The sequence below is a fragment of the Penaeus monodon genome, chromosome 1 (genome assembly GCF_015228065.2).
Source record: "Penaeus monodon isolate SGIC_2016 chromosome 1, NSTDA_Pmon_1, whole genome shotgun sequence".
NCBI lineage: Eukaryota > Metazoa > Arthropoda > Malacostraca > Decapoda > Penaeidae > Penaeus > Penaeus monodon.
Genome location: NC_051386.1, coordinates 6,495,432 through 6,511,230, shown reverse-complemented (window position 1 = coordinate 6,511,230; position 15,799 = coordinate 6,495,432). Strand labels below are relative to the sequence as shown.

The 15,799-nt window shown below is 43.3% G+C and overlaps 1 protein-coding gene across 1 annotated transcript in view; it reads right to left on the bottom strand.

The window, feature by feature from the left end:
- Positions 1–1,727: 1,727 nt before the first annotated feature.
- Positions 1,728–15,799, bottom strand: part of LOC119584004 (serine/threonine-protein kinase stk11-like) — a 20,772-nt gene continuing 6,700 nt past the window's right edge. The window contains exons 6-8 of the mRNA XM_037932667.1: positions 11,663–11,848; positions 2,785–2,936; positions 1,728–2,509 (exon numbers count right to left, since the gene is read on the bottom strand). Coding sequence (XP_037788595.1) covers positions 2,367–2,509; positions 2,785–2,936; positions 11,663–11,848 — 481 coding nt within the window. The 3' untranslated portion in view covers positions 1,728–2,366. The remainder of the gene's footprint in view (positions 2,510–2,784; positions 2,937–11,662; positions 11,849–15,799) is intronic.

The window sequence follows — 15,799 nt, the reverse complement described above, 5'->3', positions numbered from 1 at the left end:
ACATTAACAAATGAAGATCTATTTTCTCCACTGATGACCAGAGCAAACACTGAAAAAAGTTGAACATATGGAAAAATGACGATACTTCTAGAGAAATATAAATAAACGTGATGACAATGATAATAAAAGATTATAAAATCATATACCAACTAAAGGCAAAATCAACTTAGTTCATCCTCTAACATTTCTAATACTGGCAAATTTATGTGGAAAAAATATTGATATTCTGCACAAGGTAGAACCAATAATATATACTGCATATTTACATAAAGATGTTGGATCCAGAGATAATCTCCCCCCCCCCCCAGTTATATATATAAAAAAAGAGGATATCTTTAAAAAGAATATTGATAATACAAGATCATACATACACCATAGTCTATATCTATAGTACCATGTATAACATGACTTAGAAAATTATCTCTTATTCACATATTACAAACAACAAGAGTGAAATTATTATTTCAGTTCATCGGAACAAGAAATATCAATCTTCTTTTGTGTAACAAAATATGTTTTATCAACACTTGTCTTTTTCTCCCCCCCATTTTTTTTTTAATTTTTATATTTTATATATTTTTTTATTTTTATGTTACTATCGAAGGCTGTCTTGAAGCATAGCACTAATATCTCTTCCATTCAACCAGCTATTTTTTTTTAATCCACCATAACACAAGTGCAAATGCTCTGCTTATGGAACTGTGGAAAAGACAGAACAAAAGGGTTACAGTGGGTTATGACAACCTTTGATTAAAGAAAAATCTGCCAAAAATAAATGCATTGATTAGGTTCTTTGATTATGATGCAAGCATTGGCACAGCTGTAATTTGTGGAAAAGCACCCTAGCCTAAAAAAGTGATTTTCAGTGTAATGAATATCCACAGACAAAACTCCTCTAACCATATTCTTATTGCCCAATCATTGGAAATCAACCACTAAAGGTGATAATCAATTTGTCAAATTTTCACTATCGCAGTATATCAGCATACCATATATGTCAAATGTTAAACTTGAAAATTAACTCACTGCACCCAGGATTAAACACATAGTTGACAGTTAAGTATTGGGCCAGAGCCTGGGCATCAGGGTTGTTTGATGCTTTGTGTGGCTTCATTCTCCAAGGTGCACTAAGCAGTGCAGAAAAGTTGTGCACCATGCATCCTCATGCAGAGATACAGCCTTCCAAAATTGGCTGAAAACTCTTATTTCATCAAACTTTTATAATACAGCTATTAGCAATGAGGATGCATGGCACACAATGACCAAGTCACTGAACTAGCATTGTGTGATGTCACAAATGGCGGCTCAAGTATTGTGACTCTGTACTTGGCCAATTCAGTGGTGCCTGGGTGCATGGGGTTAAGAGAATTTTATTAACATTAATTCATTATTACCTTCTTTTACTTAAAGGTTATGAGACTATGTTCTGTCCAAGTGTCAAAGCTGTATTTGTCTGTGTTGTGCCAAATGTACATTATTAAATGTTGTTTCTAAAGAGAGAGAGAGGGAGGGAGAGGGAGAGGGAGGGAGGGAGAGAGGGAGGGAGGGAGAGAGGGAGGGAAGAGGGAGAGGAGGGAGGGAGGAAGAAGAGGGGAGGGAGGGAGAGGGGGGAGAGAGGGAGAGGGGGGAGAGAGGGAGAGGGGAGAGAGAGGGAGAGGAGAGAGAGAGAGAGAGGGGAGAGGAGAGGAGAGGAGAGAGAGAGAGAGGAGAGAGAGAGAGAGAGAGAGAGAGAGAGAGAGAGAGATAGAGAGAGAGAGAGAGAGAGACAGAAAGAGAGAGAGAAGGGGGGCTAAGAGGGGGGAGGAAAGAGTAGACAATAAAGATATACAGAGTCTTTCCCTACAACTTCTGGTGGGCACACCCACTACTAACCTGAAAAGCAAATCCCAGACCTACATCCTCAATAATTACTCATTTGACATCATCTGTCACAGTCCTGGTCCCACTCTGCACCTGAATCAACCTTTCTAAGGTATATATAACCTGGTATAAGCTGAACACTATTTTTATCCACAAATCTTTTCACTCACACAGACCCACACATACACTCATGCATGCTTACACATGCAAATTCACACATACTCTCCCAGACTGTACTAGGATTATTCTTTAATTATATGACCTTTTACATACTGGATTCCCTTTCTTCAAGTATTTGCATCATGATCATGACAAAGGAGTGAAGTTTCACAAAAATGATAATGAAGGTGATGAAAGTCTGAGGAGAAACAAATGTACTCAGATCGATGATGTTCGTGCACGATATACAAGGCCATATATGAAGTTCCTCCTCCTAATCTTTATACCCTAAGCCTCCAGCAGAAGCTCAGCCAGTACCAACATCAATAGGGTATGCATGTGCAGTGTCAAGACTGTTTGCAGGAGGTAATGGATTTGACACTAATACATGAGGTAGGTTTACGTCTTCTTCGCTTTGTGTGAGCCCCACGTGTTTCTTGAAGATCTGTGCCTGACATTTCTGACTTGCATTCTGCCTGGTTTCTTGATTCTAGTAAATAAAAAGATGTGCCACTGAAATCAATTTTATCATAGTCTATATTTCCAATTACAAGGTATATGCACTGTTCTTATAAACCTTGAAGGGACCTATTGGGCTATAAACGAGGGAAAATAACAGATATTATTTTTCAACCTTAATATGCCAATTTGAAATACTTTACCCCCTTCCCACCCCAGGAATGCTAAATTTCTTCAGATCATCTGTACATTACCTTTACATAGTATAACATAGCACCTGATTCAGTGACAATCAGCAAACCCTACCATTGAGCTGGTGTTCCGTGAAGAGTTCCTCTTCTGACTCGGAGTCATAGTAATTTGACCGGAGGTAAGGAACTATGCTTATGCTGTGACGATCATCATCTCCACCCAGAGACACCTCTTCCTCTGTTCGGGGATGTTTCTTGCAGCACCAACTATCATGCAAAAGAAAAGATTATATGATATGAATGATAGGTAAATCAAATAAAGTAAGTAGAGATAAAACAACAAATGAAGGAAATTATTGAAATCTGAAAGCAGTTGTTTCATAAAAGTATTGAATCTAACAAAACTTTTATAAAGATTGTCTAAAAAGTTACTTTCATACAAAAGAAATATTTTGTGAGACATTTCCATATCTGAAAGTGTAAGGGAAGAGGGAGAGTGGGGAAGGAGAGAGAGAGACAGAGAGAAACCAGAGAGAGAGAGAGAGAGAGAGAGAGAGAGAGAGAGAGAGAGAGAGAGAGAGAGAGAGGGAGGGAAGGAGAGAGAGAGAGAGAGAGAGAGAGGAAGGAGAGAGGGAGGGAGGGAGGAGGAGGGAGGGAGGGAGGGAGGAGGGAGGGAGGGAGGAGAGGAGAGGAGAGAGATGGAGAGAGAGAGGAGGAGAGAGGAGGAGAGAGAGAGAGAGAGAGAGAGAGAGAGAGAGAAGAGAAGAGAGAAAAGAAGAAAGAAGAAGAGAAGGAAAGAGAGAAAAAGAGAAGAAAAAGAATGAGACAAGAAGATGAGAAAAGAAAATAGAAAGAGAAAAAGAGAAGGAAGGAGATGAATTAAATGGCCTAAAACCTGTAATAGTGTTCTTCAGGACAGAGTCAAGCATTTGCAAAAAACTATGGGATAATTTTCTTTTTAAGTTCTAAATACAGATATGTTCCTATGATAATAATGATTATATCAATATACAGTGCTACTATAAATTATTACCATTTCTTTTCAAACATGGATGGCTCTACAAGGAATTACTAGGCCTACCTGTTGTCATCTCTACTCTTTGCAACTTTGAATATTCAGATATTTTTAAAAATTATTATCAGTATTGTTAAGTGTTATAACAATAAACATAATGTCAATAATGATAATAATAATGTTCCTAATGATAACAATAGTATGAGAAATAACTTCTTCACAAAAATGAAATGAAAATTGTGGAAAAGCGAGATATGGTAGGCCAGCAGTCACTAAGCACTTGTGAAGCTTTTTATTTTAAAAAATTGACAGAACAGCACTACAATGAACTGAATCTATAATGAGAAAAATAGGTACTGTATACTCTCACACTCACTCACTCACTCACTCTCTCTCTCTCTCTCTCTCTCTCTTTTCAATAAACATATGGCACAAGTGTTAATCGTCTGTGGTGTCTATCCATGTTATATAATGCAATGGGATTTGATACCACATGTAAAAACAGGTCATAACTTAACCTGTATCTGCCGGGCCACGCCTATAGCCATCATAACAAACCGACATCGACTCATGAGGTAGGCCTCATAATGGAATACTTGGTGACTATTAAGTACATCTAAAGACATCTATTTGTGAGTAAAATAAATACAACTAAAATCGTAATGGACTGGGTATGTATACACATGTCCTCCTGGTATCAAATGTTAATCAACAGATTAACATTTTGAGTGTGCATCTATGAAACTGTGTGCAAAATAATGAGTAGAGGGAGAGAGAGGGAGAGAGAGGGGGAGAGGGAGAGGGAGAGGGAGAGGGTTTAATGGTTCTCCTTCCCCCCCCCTTTACTCATACCCTTAGTTCCCACGGTACCCTGGACTCTACTGGTTATCGCCTGCACCAACACTGACCTGCGCCCAGAACGTAATGACAAAGGCAAAGTGCCCCCAGAGCAAGCGATTCCGACCCTTACCGCCAAATACTTTATAATTACAAGTGAACTTATATCTTGATTATACTCAAAATGTTTGTAAAAAAATCCTTATTCTTAATCATTATGTTTGCAATCATTATTATTGACGATATTGTAGTTACCCGATGTTTACGATTTAATTGTACTGACATATCCAGTGTCCGCGACCGGACATGTGACCACAGAACCCATACACTGCCTTAAAACAGAAACTCTGTACTGACATTTTCCCACCAAAACCATTGTTGCCATATTCTATGTTTAGCGAATATTTTGTGAACCCCTCAAAAACTGAGAGAGCCGAAGTCACTCTGCCTCCAGCGTCGGCTCGGTCAACACCTCTAGCTCCCGCAGCTCTGATCTAGAATAAACAGAAGAACTCTGCCGATATTTTATTCGCCCATCAGTCGTAACCATTACACTGGTGGCTTGCTAAGTGGGATATCGCACACATACCACAAATCCGTAGAGAATTCGAAGAGACTGCTGGCTACTTCAAGTCCGAACTTCCCTGCCTGCCAAATTAAGGTGAGTTGCTTATCTTGTACAGTTTACCTCGTTGGTTAGGAATTATCAGTGAAGTGAAGTGTTTCCCTCTCGTTGTTCTTTGCAGTCTCCCCGCACAGAAAACGAGATTTCCCCTCAGCCAGTCTCTCGCTCACCACTCGCGCCACGCACACGCAAACTCACTCGGAGTTACTTAATTCACACCCTTAGATTACTCTCTTCCATTTTTCTTTTTATTTGAAGTGTATGTCTTCTGTATCACCCAGCGACCGAAGTACTACGTAGTAAACGAACTAATTCAGACTTATTAGACACTGACCGACGATTGTTCTCCTCTACTCCTCCCTCACCGCTCAACTCCGTCACTCTACTCTCCCCTCACGCTACACCTGTGCTCACTCCTGCCTCGCCTCTCACTCCTCCAACTATGCCTTCTGACGCCGCTACCCCTGTTCCTCCTACTCCTACTGACTCTACTCCTCGCCTCCAACCACTCTCGACCATAGTTCGTTTTGATGGCTCTGACAAGATTACTGTAGACGCTATGCTCCGCGAGACTGAGGAATATGTGGCTGCCACGTATCCCGCACTCTCCAATCGAATTCCTCTGAATTTAGTGAACGTTGCTTGCAACATGTGTTGCAGCGTCTCGACCAGACTTCTATTCCTGTAAGACAAGTCCTGACCGCTTTTGAAATGAGTAAGAACCGTACATGGGATGATTTTAAGACCGACTTCCGACTGATATTCGCTACGAAGGATGTTCCCCCAATCCTACACACTGCACGTATGTTTAACCTGAGACCTTCCTCTTTCTCACCCATTGACCTGCATCTTCTAGGTGCAAATGTTCGGTCAGCATTCGACCGAATAACGTGCGCTCTTCGTGGTTCCTCTAATTTCTCTTATTTCAAGCCAATTGCAGACGCAATAGACGCGAACTATAATGTCTTCCAAACCTATTTCACCCTCTGCACCTTCTTTTCTGCTTTACCTCACGGCCAACAGGAAACTGTCCTTGATAAAATGCAACTCCCTAAAATGGCAAGGGACGTGCCCAATGCATTCCTGAAAGCCTATACACAGTCCCCTAATTACATGCCTGCTAGTGCATCCGCAGCCCAGGTCTTGGCAACAGGAGTAACAAACCAACCGCGTCAGCCGCAGAATTCTCGTCAGCTGCAGTTTTCTCGTCAGCCGCAGCCTTCTCGCCAGTCGCAGCCCCCTCGTCAGCGTCAACCCTCACCTGCGAACGCACGATATCCGGCCACACAGCAGACGTCTAGCCAGCCCCGCAGGACGACAAAGGACTTCACTTGGGTTCCTCAAAATGGTATCTGCTGGCGTTGTCTCCGTTCAGGGCACCACTCTAGGGAATGTAATAGTAGCCCTTTCTGTCCTTACCATAATCTAGAAGGTCATATGTGGCATGCTTGCAGAGGATTCCCTCATCTTGTTAAGAAAACCAAAGACGCAATGAGATCCCAGAATAATCCTCTGCAAACTAACTCGCATTTTTTAGAAGCCACGCCCCTACTACAGGAACCTTGCTCACCGCAACCGTCAGAACTGTAGACGACATCATTGCGGGCGACGCACCTCTCCTTCCTGCAGCCTTTGAAGGACGACCAGCATACTTCTTCGTTGACAGCGGTAGTGCCGTCAGCCTCGCCCCTCTCTCAACGCTCGTGGATTTCGACGTCCTTGCCCCAGTCCGCCCTTCAAAGTGGTGCGTACGAGCCGCAAGTGGAACTTCCCTCAAGGTCATGGGAGAAGTTAAGCTCGACATTACCCTCTCCGGTAAGACGTACTCATTTCCATTCGTTGTCGTAGATGATGCTCATCTCCCAGGTGACCTCTTGTTAGGTTATAATTTCATGCACAAGGCCGAAATTCATCAACAACCTGACAGAGATACCGTCACTCACCAAGGTAACGTCTATCGTCTCACCACGCCGAGTTCTGTTTGGCATTCCTCTTCTAACTCTGCTAATATTGCAGCTGCCACGACTCTATCGCAACTCCCCGCAGTCGACCCGACGCCGGACGACTCGTCGAAGGACTACCAAACTCGTCGCTCGTCCTTTGCCACGAACGCCTCTACACAGGATCTTCAGAATCGCTGCAATACCACTTCGACGACACCGATCGCCAAGTCTTCCACGGTAACAGGTTCCTCCTCATTCTCCTGGGCGCCCCAGACGGACACGCCCGCCTGCATTGTCTCCTCAAATTCACGCTCCCCCTTTCACAGACTCGTTGGTTCCCGTGCGTGTCACATCTACGGATGGGACGGCGCTTGTCACACCTGACTGCATCCGTGTGAAGGGACTCTGTGCTCTCCCCGCGATCTACGAGGTAGCCAACGGAAAGAGTGCGTTGCGCCTGATCAACGCAACCTGCACTCCCGTTCGCCTGCGTCGTGGGACACGAGTGTGCGACTGTGAGGTCACTGATCTCCCTGTCGTTGAAGTAGAGCCCCCCATCGCACCTGTTTGCAACACGTCAGCTACTACGGACGCCCCTGATGCACCCGGACCTGAAGAGACTCTGTGCGAGTTCCCGCCTATGGACTTCACAGAAGGAGAAGATGTTCTGCGACGACTACTGAAGGAGTTCCCCTCTTACTTCCAACCAAGGACCGCCCCTTGGGACGCACCAATGTACTCCGACATCGCATCGACCTCATCCCAGGTACGAAGCCCATTTACATACCTTCTTACCGTATCCCTCACAGCCGCCGAGCTGCCTTCAAAGAGGCTACCGACGCCCTACTTGCCCAAGGCATCATCGAACCTTCTCAGTCACCGTGGTCAGCACCGATGCTCCTCGTACCCAAAAAGGATGGATCTCTGCGCCCCGTCATCGACTACCGCCGCTTGAACGCAGCCACCGTCCCTGACCGCTACCCCATACCGTCGATACGCACACTTCTCCAAGAAGTAGGTGAGGGTCATGCTATCTTTTCGTCGATAGACTTAGCACATGGATTCCTTCAAGTCGAGATGGATCCATCTTCAAAGGACCTCACCGCCTTTTCTACTCCACATGGACATTTTGCTTCACTAGAATGCCTTGGTCTTAGGAATTCGCCTATTACCTTCTCGAGATTAATGTCACTGATTATGCAAGGCTTGATTGGTGATGTAGCCTTCCTCTACTTAGATGACTTACTAATCGCCTCCAAGAACATTGCAGACCACGAATATAAGTTGAAATTAGTCTTCCAACGCCTTGCCGACGCGAATCTGACTATAAACGTCAAGAAATGCCAGTTCTTCCGCAGACAAACCGAGTATCTGGGCCACACCGTCGACTCAACCGGTCTACGCCCCAACGACAAAAAGGTACGGGACGTACAGAATTTCCCGGTGCCGTCATCAGTCACTCAGGTAAAATCCTTCCTTGGTCTAGCAGGATTTTATCGCCCCTTCATCGAGAAGTTCGGGATCGTCGCCGAACCTCTGACTCGTCTCCTGAGGAAAGACACTCCGTTCGCCTGGTCCAGCGAACAGCAACAAGCATTCGAAGCTCTCAAGCAACGCCTCACCGAAGCTCCAGTTCTTTCATTCCCCGACTTTAATGAGACTTTCTATCTCGCCACAGATGCTTCGTCAATAGGGCTAGGAGCCGCCCTTATGCAACGCCACGATGGACGCTACAAACCCATCGCCTTTGCTAGTCGAAAATTGAACCAAGCCGAGAGAAATTACTCCGTCACTGACCTCGAGGCCCTCGCCGTCGTCTGGGCTCTCAAGCACTTCAGAGAAATTATTTTAGGTTACGATGTCCACGTTCTAACTGATCATCGCCCACTTAAGTATATTCTCACAGATTCAAGACACGTCAAAGGTCGTCAAGCCAGATGGGTTGACACGCTTCTGGAGTTTAACCCCAAGATTGACTACACGCCCGGCTCAGCTAACAAGGTGGCGGACGCGCTATCACGTAATGTGTCAGTCAATCACCTTTCTGTCCTCAGCCCCTTCGAACTCCAGGCAAAGCAACGTGACGACCCACTGTACGCAGATATCATCGCCTACCTCGAGGATAACACTAAGCTTCCGCCGACGAATCGAAACCTCCCCATCGAAGAGCTCTACCTCCGGGACGGCCTGCTCTTCCGGAAATCAGCTCCTAAGAAACTGCGTGGATCCAAACAACGCCGAACGTACCACCAACTGGTCATCCCCGAAGTCCTTGTCCCCACGGTGCTCAAGCTACTCCACGATTCTCATACTTCGGGACATCAAGGTATTTTCAAAACTTTGCAGCTGGCTCGCTCTCGTTATTATTTCCCCAGACTTGGTCCACGAGTTATCGGTCACATCAAAAGCTGCCAGATCTGCCCCCTCTACAAAGGTCACACCGCCGCCCCAGCGCCTGCACTCACTTACGACATACCAGAACGACCCTTCGTCAGAGTGAGTATGGACATTCTTTCCGGTTTCACTCCCACAGCGAACCGAAATCGCTATCTGCTCGTCATGATTGACAGTTTCAGCCGCTATACTGAACTCGCCCCTATCCCTGACAAAAGTGCAGAGACAGTTGCTCGCGCCTTCCTCTCTCACGTCATCTGTCGCCATGGTGCTCCTGAACAACTCATGTGTGACAACGGTACTGAATTCACTAATCAGGTACTCCGCAGCCTATGCAAACTCCTTAACATCGACCTCGTTCATATACTCCCATACAGACCTCAGGCAAATGGCCTCGTCGAAAGACTCAACAGAACGATCCTGAACGTCCTCAGAACCTCCATCAACGCACAAGACAATGAGTGGGACCTGTGGATTCCCATCACTCAGGCTGCCATCAACAGCACCTTCCACTCCTCCCTAGGTGACATCCCCAATTACGTCGTGTACGGAGACGACCAGCGTCTCCCCTACGAACTCCTGCAACAGCGCCCTACTCCCGTCTACGGAGACGACTACGCGAAGATCGTGATCGCCCGAAAGCAAGAAGCCTACCGCATCGCCCGCGAGCACTTGCGCGTAGAAAGGGACCGCATCATCGCTCAGCAACACAAGCTAGCCCGACGGAAGGAGATCGCCGACGGCGTCCTCGTCTTCCATCGTGTATCAGATAAGTCCTCTCCTATGCCTAAACTTGCTCCAGACTTCGAAGGACCATTACGAGTTCTAAAGGTACGACATAACAAAGCTCTGTGCCAAAATCTCATTACCTGCAGTCAAGCCTGGTATCACTTTGATACGCTCAAACTAGCCAGCACACACTACGAGGATGAATTCAACCGACAACGTTCCCTCACCAGTCTCACCCCCACAGATATTGTCTCCTGATTCTACACCTGCTACTTCGTTGCCACTGTCTTCCCCAGAGTGCAACTTCCTTTGTCTTCCGCGGACGCCATCAGCCCAAAGATGACAAAGACCTCTATCCGGAGACCCGCTCAGCCGTGGGTCACACTGCACCCACTCCACCTATTGCCAACCGCGCGCCACGCAGGGACCGAGTCTCCCTGCATCCCCGCTGTCGAGACTTCGCCCTCAGCTCATCCACTGCAGCAGGATCGAGGACGATCCTGATTAGGTGGCCGGGCGGTTTAATGGTTCTCCTTCCCCCCCCCTTTACTCATACCCTTAGTTCCCACGGTACCCTGGACTCTACTGGTTATCGCCTGCACCAACACTGACCTGCGCCCAGAACGTAATGACAAAGGCAAAGTGCCCCCAGAGCAAGCGATTCCGACCCTTACCGCCAAATACTTTATAATTACAAGTGAACTTATATCTTGATTATACTCAAAATGTTTGTAAAAAAATCCTTATTCTTAATCATTATGTTTGCAATCATTATTATTGACGATATTGTAGTTACCCGATGTTTACGATTTAATTGTACTGACATATCCAGTGTCCGCGACCGGACATGTGACCACAGAACCCATACACTGCCTTAAAACAGAAACTCTGTACTGACATTTTCCCACCAAAACCATTGTTGCCATATTCTATGTTTAGCGAATATTTTGTGAACCCCTCAAAAACTGAGAGAGCCGAAGTCACTCTGCCTCCAGCGTCGGCTCGGTCAACACCTCTAGCTCCCGCAGCTCTGATCTAGAATAAACAGAAGAACTCTGCCGATATTTTATTCGCCCATCAGTCGTAACCATTACAGAGGGAGAGGGAGAGGGAGAGGGAGAGGGAGAGGGAGAGGGAGAGGGAGAGAGAGAGAGAGAGAGAGAGAGAGAGAGAGAGAGAGAGAGAGAGAGAGAGAGAGAGAGAGAGAGAGAGAGAGAGGAGGAAAAGGAGGAGGAAAAATCAAATAAGTAATGTTTAGAAGCTACTGATATCAGTACTCTATTAACTTAAAGGTGAGTATGTTGGCAAGAATAGTTGCCACCAAGATGAATAAATTACCACTTCTTGACTGGGGTCTTGTGTATATAAATACTGAATTAAAATGAATCAAAATCTGACAACAATAGCGATGTTCATTACATGAGATTATGACAATTATTCTCATACTTACTCATGAGACTTGACCAAATTCAGGGATAACCGTTCACTGGGCTCTTTTCTCAGCATTCCTTCTAGCAGTGTCTTGAGAACAGGGTCCAGTTCCTCTGGCATGACTAAAGGCTTCTCGCATATGTTTTCAAAAAGCCGAAACATATTCTCCCCTTCAAAAGGGTATTTCCCACTTGTCAGGTTATACCTGCAAAAGAAGTACAACTAATTAAAGTTTTGTACATGCAATACCAAAAATGTTTAAAATGCTGACTACATATTACTAAGTAGAGTTTTGTGCCGCCCAATTTAAGGATAAGTGATAAATGTATGGTACTTCTAATATACCATATTTGCTGGCCTATAAAACACATGCATCTCTCTGTACTTCGGTGGTTCACTTTGCTTAAATAAAGTGAGACAGGGGTCACCTGCCTCAACTAATGATCAACTAATGTTGTTTTCTACCTGAACTTCAATGAGTGTTGCCCTTAAGGTAGATTTCTTCTGAATGTAAAAATAATAGGAATGGTGGCAATGATACCAAACACTGGATGGTAGTCAGATAAAGGCACTAAGATGGATGACAAATCAATCAGCTTCTCCTGCTCCTGCTAATGATATTGTAATCATTTTGTTCCCATGCTTTACTACTGTCATGGGGCTGAAATGAGACAAAGACATCTACGAAGCAGCAATGATCCCCTGAATCCAACCACTGTTTTCCCGTTTTCTTATAACTGTCCCGTTCCTTCCTGTGCTTCTGCCTGGATCTCTGTTTCCTGTGCTGTTTACTTATATTTAGAATGCCTCTCTCTTACCAAACAAAAAATAAACAATCAATACATTCAATAAAAAAAATTATGTAAATCACTAAAACAAGTGGTTTCATAATTAAGTACTTTTAGGAAATAATCTAAACACTTTGATGGTTTGCTTGTAGGCTTACATGTCTGCAGTTACAAATGATAATGTAATTTATATCTATTTGGTCCAGAAACTCACATGAGCATTTGAATTGCTTTCCATTTTACCACTGAAATATAAAACCTTTTCACATATTACCGACCTTGGCCCCTTAAGCCTAACCATTATTTTGTATCTTGAATAACTCTTTTGTAAGAGACTTCCTTTTTCTTGATTACATACTGCTGTTTCATGCAATATATTTCACCATAACTCACACCACCATCTAACATTGAGGCTTGTACCTAGCCTGAAAGGAGGTGTTAGATGCAGGGTAATTATTCACTGTTTTTTTTTCTTAAAGCAAGTGCCTTTTATAGGATGACAACTATGGTATATTGCAAAGGAGCATATATAAGAAAAAGTAAGTTCCATATAACATTAATAGACACTGTAAAGAAGTATATGATTTACTGATTTTCAAGAGCAAAAAATGAAAGTCAAATCAACCAATGCAGAATGTATTAGTGATTATATGGAAAAAATTATATTATACTCTAATTCTAAATTTAAAGTGAGCAAAGGCAATCAAATAAGGGACTAATAATTGACTAGGGAATTATATCTTGTGTATCATTTAACTTTTATTCATAAAATCCTTCTTGGATATCAAACATTTATAGAAAAAAAAGATACCCCCACAAATGAATATCTATACTCTCACTCTCACTCACACACACAAATACACTGTAGCAGCCACGATCTACAACCTACACAACTCAACTCTGCATACTTCCAAGGTTGGGACAGGTCCAACAGCCTTGTCCACGCTTCCTGTGGCTCATTGTTGAGACCTGACTGGCTGACACCAGAAACCTCACGGCACTAACTGGACCACAGGCTCCCCCTGTTCCCGGTCTGCTGACACAGCTTCTACCGACTTAAGCTGTGGGATCCAGAACTGAGATCATTAACGATCACCACTCCAGAGCATCTCAGTCAAGAAACAGCAACACCAGGACTACCTAGTCCTTTGCCAACTCTCCAGCTCCCCCAAAAACTCCACTTCACCTACAGCACCAAGCCATACCAGTCATATACATCCCATCTACTACACTGGTGAACCTGGAAAGAAATGTTTGGCTTATTGCTTGTTCGCTTAGCTCACTCAAGGGAGGGCAAGTACCTGTAGCAGCCACGTCTCGCAACCTGCACAACTCAGCTCCGCATACTTCTTGTCACTTAATACTGAGACCTAACCATCTGATACCACTCCAATCACTTTCATCCATAACAACACAAACATACTACTTGTGAAAACACCAAAAGGCATTCAACACATAAAATTCCTAATATATACCTTATTTGTTGTGGTAAAAGGTTTAATTTAAAAGGATGGAAAACAACATTAATGGGACATTTTGGATATGTTACATTTTGGATATGTTCACTCGGTGTGGTGAGTGAGTGAGAGAGTGAGTGAGTGAGTGAGTGAGTGAGTGAGTGAGTGAGTGAGTGAAAGAGTGAGTGTGTGTGAGACAAATTTTATTTTTTCTACCTCAATAAAGTAAATATATATTTTTTTTACTTGTTGGAAAGTCATTTGAAAAAGTTTCAGTAAAAGAAAAAAAGAATGATAAAGAGAGAAAGAGAGAAAGAAGTTAACGAGCGCTGGGAAAGGATAAACGTCAGTTACAAATTTTCTTTTACTTTACAGGATGCTGTTTCTTATTTTAGTGTTAGATTTTTTTACCACACCATGGAAATTAGGAAAAATTTATATTTATGAAGGGACTATACTGTGTCCTAGGCATATACGAATGCTGAATATTGGAACCCCTTCTCTGGAAATATCTGACAATAAAGGTATACCTTGCTTAATTTTATTATTATTTTTTTACCATAATTAAATTAAATCTACATGATAAAATGAATGATGAAAGTACTTTTGAAAATTCAATAAACGACCAGCTGAAATGAAAACTGACTTTTATTTTAAGTTCTCTTCACTCCACCACTGAGATAAGATGCAATACACATTCATTTATAATTTGGTAACCCACTTGCTTTTATTATCTTTAATTAAACCAATGGATCTGGGTGTAAGTACTGTCTGCTCTAGTCTTTTGTGATTTTGTTGCATAAAGGTCGGTACACAAGTGCTCAGTCAACAAGGAGTCACTTAGTAGGCCTTAGTAACTGTGCCTGATTTGCTCATTATCTGAATTTGTGGATTTTTTTTTCCGTTATTGTTATTATTGATTTATTACAATGCTATTAAAATACTACTAACAATAAAAACAGCAAAACTATTTAACAACAATCTTTACAGAAATCAAGGAAAAGTGTGAACATGTGAAATAGTAACTGACTTCTTGGTGACTAAGCATTTGTGAAGACATCTCTGCATAAACACATTAATAAACTAAAATTACAGTGGACCTGGTATGTAATCCTGCCATCCCCATCCTTTGGGTTAACTTCAAAATATTAAAGATATTGATGCACTTTAACTCTTAACCCATAATTGACGGGTAGCATTCATAGAGGCCGGGTCCTCGCTGCCGGGGGCTTATATCGTCGCCCGAGCATGCACGACCACTCATGCCAAATACCAGCATCCCATGCCTTTTCTTCGTTATACTACGAGGATATGTTGTATTTTCAATTTTCATTATTTTTTACAGTCTCTACTTGCCAAACTTCCTGATAAATCGAGACTGAAGGGTATTTTTGTTGCTATATAGACTCCATAGTTGATCATTATTCGGTGTATAGTCCGAATAAAATAAGCAGTGTGTGGCATCATGGAGTTGAAATTGTCGGTTTGTTGCATTTTTTTTGTTTGTTGCATGGTAAAAATGAGAAAGTGTTAGAACCGACTTAATCACACTTTCACTGGCAAAAAAATAATCTTTTGCCGTGACTGTAACAAAAAAAAAAAACTCATGGCATGTCCATGCATACTCTATGGCATGTGCGTACGTACCCCCGGCAGATGGTCCCGACATGCCATGGCATGTACGTACATGCCACCCGTCGGCAATGGGTTAAAGTGACTGTGGTAACATGCGTAATGTGCATGCTTTACTATTCACCATTACCATGGAGGGCATATTAAAGAGTGGCAGGCCTTTATCCCACAACTTTTACATTATGAAAGAAACATATCACAACTGGTACTGTCCCCATCCCCCCATCCCCCTCCCTCACATACTCCCACTTCCTTCTCACTGTGAATGGAATATAGTGA